Source organism: Microtus ochrogaster, unplaced genomic scaffold (assembly GCF_000317375.1).
Source record: "Microtus ochrogaster isolate Prairie Vole_2 unplaced genomic scaffold, MicOch1.0 UNK142, whole genome shotgun sequence".
In the NCBI taxonomy this organism is placed as follows: Eukaryota; Metazoa; Chordata; class Mammalia; order Rodentia; family Cricetidae; genus Microtus; species Microtus ochrogaster.
The window spans coordinates 215812-220320 of NW_004949240.1; the positions used below are offsets into that span (position 1 = coordinate 215812).

Here is a 4509-nt window from a genome sequence, read left to right on the forward strand (position 1 = left end):
AAAGATTAGAGAACAATGAGTATTATCAAATGTTCATTTATATGGTCTCACGATTATGACAAGGGTACCCAAAGCACATCGTGGGAGTGAGGGGACAGTCTTTTGGGCCAATGACGATGGGAGAACTGGATGAGCACGCAAGTTTGGGTGTTCTTGTTCACCATATACAGCAATGAAGTCAGAATGAATTAAGGAGCTAAAAGCGTACGACTGTAAATTTCTGTAAGAAAAGGTAGGAAAGTACTTTTGAGATTGTATTTTGAGCTGACTCGTTGGATGTGTGTTGAAAAGCAGTGTGAAGACAGTAAGTAGGCGACTGAAGCTCGGTGAATGTTGAAGGTGTTTTTCTTTTTTTTTTTCTTTTATTTTTTTAAGCAGACTGGATGTGAGATTTATTACTGAACATGATTTGGTAGGGTACAGGAGAGCACCATGAAAGCCCTCAGGAGTGTAGGGCTAGCCACTTGTCCAGGGGACCACGATTAGAAATATATTTGACACCACAGCCATCAGGAATGAGTCGCTTCTCAACAACCATGTCTTCAAATTCATCTGCATTAAACTTAGTAAAGCCCCATTTCTTTGAGATGTGGATCTTCTGGCGCCCAGGGAATTTGAACTTGGCTCTACGAAGAGCCTCAATCACATGTTCCTTATTCTGCAGCTTGGTGCGGATGGACATGATGACCTGGCCAATGTGAACCCTGGCCACTGTGCCCTGGGGCTTCCCAAAGGCACCACGCATGCCTGTCTGGAGCCTACATTGGAGACAGCATTGAGATCAGACTTGAATAAGTGCCAGAAAATTGTCTCCAAGGTCCCTTAGGGCAACCCATACAGGTAACAGGCTGCGTACACTACCAAGGAGGTTGCTGTTTGCAACTTTCACAGGTCTTACTTCCTGTCCTAGCGCCAGAGCCTGAAGGTGTTTTTCTGTGGTTAGAGTTGAGAGTGGATGAAGAGCTGAGGCTTAGGCTGAGAAGCTGTAGGGCGGTTTGGGAGTGCGTTTCGAGCGGATACCGGCAGGGGGAGCACGAGAGGACATCGCCTCCAGGCGTCGCTAGGCAGAGGTTCGGTGGAGAGAAGGGCCTGTGTGGCTGTGTGTGGGAGATCCACTTTGTTCTTAGGTTTAGGTGCACGAAGGTGGGACTAAGTGGTGCAGCTAGGGCTCCACCCTCATTCTCAGTGGACGAGTCCAGTGACGTCATTGTCCTTCATTCTCAAGTAGCAATTTAACAGAGCCCACTCTCGCCGGTTCTGGTGGCGCAGACCGGTAGGATTTGCTGAAGGAGGCAGAGGCAGGTGGATCTGGAGTTCGAGGCCAGCCTGGACTACACATTTTTTTTCCTTCAATTCTCAACAAAAACACCTTAAGGATACTCAACACCCACAAACAACCACATGCCTGCTCTCCACCACATTTTCTTCTACTACCCTCGTCCCCAACACACTCAAACATCAACAACTCCTCTCTGCACACAATCTTATTCAACATTATACTGCAGATTTCTTCATACAAAGTTTTAGCTTTAATGCTCGCGCATGTTCTTGTTCTGGCTTTACTAGGATTAATAACTATGTACTCTACAGTCTTTACAATAATAGAGGAAAACATATCAAACTCAAGATAATTATGACCAAATTCGAAACACTAACAGTGGCTGTTCTCTTGCTCTCAGATTACAAATCACTGCTGTGCCGGGAGGTGGTGCTGTACGCCTTTAATCCCAGCACTCAGGAGGCAACTCTGTGATCAGAGATCTTTGGAGAGAAAGAGACAGTTGGGTCTCAGTCTCAAAGGACAAAGTGATTTCTGAAGGCTGTGCTACACACAACAATTGGATCTGCCAAAACGAACCAAAACATCTGAAACTTCCTGTAACGACTCCTCCTGACTGCGAATTCAGTGTCCATTAACTTTACCATACAGACCTCTGCACTCACTCTGTCTAGGCTGTTGGCCCCCACCCCGGGCGAGTGCATAGTTAGTGGCAAAAAGCATGGACTCAGAAAACTGGAGTGTAAGTTAGCCTGTCCGGAATTTTCTTGATTAATTAATGAGAAGATGATCCTACATAGTATAAGAGGGCAAACTGAGCAAGCCAGGAGAAGAAAGCCTCTAGGAAGCAGCCGCGGTCCATGGCTTCTACTTAAGTTCCTGCCTCGAGATTCCTTTCTTGAGTTACTAAAAAGGATACCTCTTTAGAGGATGATCGTATAGAAGCCTCATTCCCCGGGAATTTGTAAGAGATGTGGGAAAGGACTAAGGAGTGTAGATCAAAGAGAGATATGCATGGTCGTCCTTTACCTTCAGGAAACTGGATGAGGGGCCTAGCTGGGGTCCACTAATCGACAAGAGCTCTCAGATTCCCGTCAGCAATTGCGTGGCTCTGAGCCACCAGGGGAACACAGACTCAGCATTAGAGGTTTAATGCTTGCTGCGTCAGGGAGCACTGCTTTAGAATTGGCAGTGGGCAGACATCTAACAAAGATCCCTTGTTATAAGATAGCCACTGGGGTGTATGATCCCCTTCCCCCAAGGAACCATAGGAATGATTTTTGGTAGAAGCAGTCCAACATCTCAAGGAAACTATAGATGAAGATTACCAGGGAGAAATTACGATTATGGCACATGTAGAAAGGAGTGTGCAAACAGAAGCTGGTGATAGAATCGCTCAGTTGCTGACACTCCCATAGCTAAAAGTCTAAGCAGCTCCAGTGACTAGGACAGGAGGCTTGGGAAGGACTGAAAAGGGTATTTTGGCAAATGGGCATTAATGATGAAAGGCCTAAATTGAAAGTAAAATTAAATGGGGTTAAGATTAAAAGATTATTGGATTCTGCTGAGGATGTATCTATAATTTCACAAGAATCCTGGGATCTCCACTGGCCTCTACAAGAAGTCTCCACTCAATTGTGGGTATAGGAACCTGACCTCAAGTAAAACAGAGTGTGAAATGGATGAAATGTATAGGGCCTAAAGGACAAGTAAGAATTTTGAAGCCTTATGTGGCTGATATGGCCATAAATCTATGAAGAACAAATTTGTTACAACAATGGGGAGCTCAAATTAATATTTCTACAATTTCAGAATCAGCTTGTAATTTGATTTTTAAATTGGAATATATTTCTGAAGGGGCATCAGGAAAAAGTGTAAAGGAAGGTCACAGGCTCTGCAAGTTATACAAAGGCAAACAGGACAGCAATCAACTGTCCAGATTTATAGCAGGGGCCACTGCTGACAGCTACACTGCTCTGCCTTTCAAAGGGCTAAGAAAGAGGCCTGTGTGGATAGAGCAGTGGCCCTTAACTAAAGAACAATTGCAGGCGTTTTAGGAACTTGTGAAAGAACAGTTAGAAACAGTTAGAAGCAAACACTCTGAGGAAACTACTAGTCCTTAAAATTTCCCAGTATTTGTATTTAAAAAAAAAAATCAGGCTGGAGAGATGGCTCAGAGGTTAAGAGCTTGGGCTGTTCTTCTAGAGGTCCTGAGTTCAGTTTCCAGCAATGACAACCATCTGTAATGAGATCTGCTTTCCTCTTCTGACCTGCGGGCATGCATGCTGTATACATAGGAAAACATAGGAAAGGAAGTGGAGAAATTCAAAAATAAAAATTAAAAAAGAACACCAGTTCTTTAAAAAAAAATCTGACAAATGAAAAATTTAACTGTTCAAAGAAGTATTAATAAAATAATTTAACATATGAGACCTTTACAGACTGGGGTCCCTTTACCTTCTTTATTGCCCCAAAACTGCCCTATTATAGTTATTGATTAGCACGATTGCTTTTTTACTATTCCTTTACAAAAACAGGATAGAAAAAAATTGCTTTTACACTTTCTACTTATAATAATCCTCAACCAGTAAGGAGATATCTCTGGAATATCCGTTGACAGGGTATGGTAAATGGCTAAGCTTTGTGTCAATAGTTTGTAAATCAACCACTAAAAGCAGTACCTAAACATTTTCTTCAATTTATTATCTGTCATTATCTGGACACTATTCTATTGGATGTTTCTGATACAGATACCTTAAAAAGAATGTTTAATGCAGTACACAAAAATTTACCTTATTGGAGATTACAGATCTAAAAAATTTTAAAAAGTACAAAGAGGAGATTCTCTAAACTATTTAGGTTATAAATTAAGTAAGCTAAAAATTTAACCACAGAAGTCACAAATTAGGAGAGATTTATTGCATACTCAATGATTTTCAAAGGTTATTAGGAGATATCAACTTGTTGTAGCCTACAATTGGACTGTGTACTCAAAAATTAAATAATTTGTTTCAAATATTGCCAGGTGACTCAGAGTTAAACAATCCAAGACAGTTAACAAAAAAATTGTCCCTAGTAGAACAATGCCACGTCCACAGCAGTAACTGCCGTGTAGTGACAAATGCCACCGCACTGGCCTGAGCCTGCTGAAGGACTGAGGTCAGAGCTTCCTGGAGCGCAGCCTCAGGCAGTCTCCTGGCAATCAGCAGTTGACGGGGGACCTAGTGCTG

At 42.5% G+C, this 4509-nt stretch overlaps 1 protein-coding gene and 1 non-coding gene across 2 annotated transcripts; both read right to left on the reverse strand.

The window, feature by feature from the left end:
* Positions 1-373: 373 nt before the first annotated feature.
* Positions 374-768, reverse strand: LOC106144469 (60S ribosomal protein L10-like). Its single transcript, XM_013355503.2, has one exon. It carries the CDS (start codon positions 743-745, stop codon positions 443-445), a length of 303 nt encoding a protein of 100 aa, XP_013210957.1. The 5' UTR covers positions 746-768; the 3' UTR covers positions 374-442.
* Positions 769-804: 36 nt separating this feature from the next.
* Positions 805-939, reverse strand: LOC113455828. Its single transcript, XR_003376789.1, has one exon. It is a non-coding gene; the product is annotated as a small nucleolar RNA SNORA70 (small nucleolar RNA).
* Between the last annotated feature and the right edge of the window lie 3570 nt (positions 940-4509).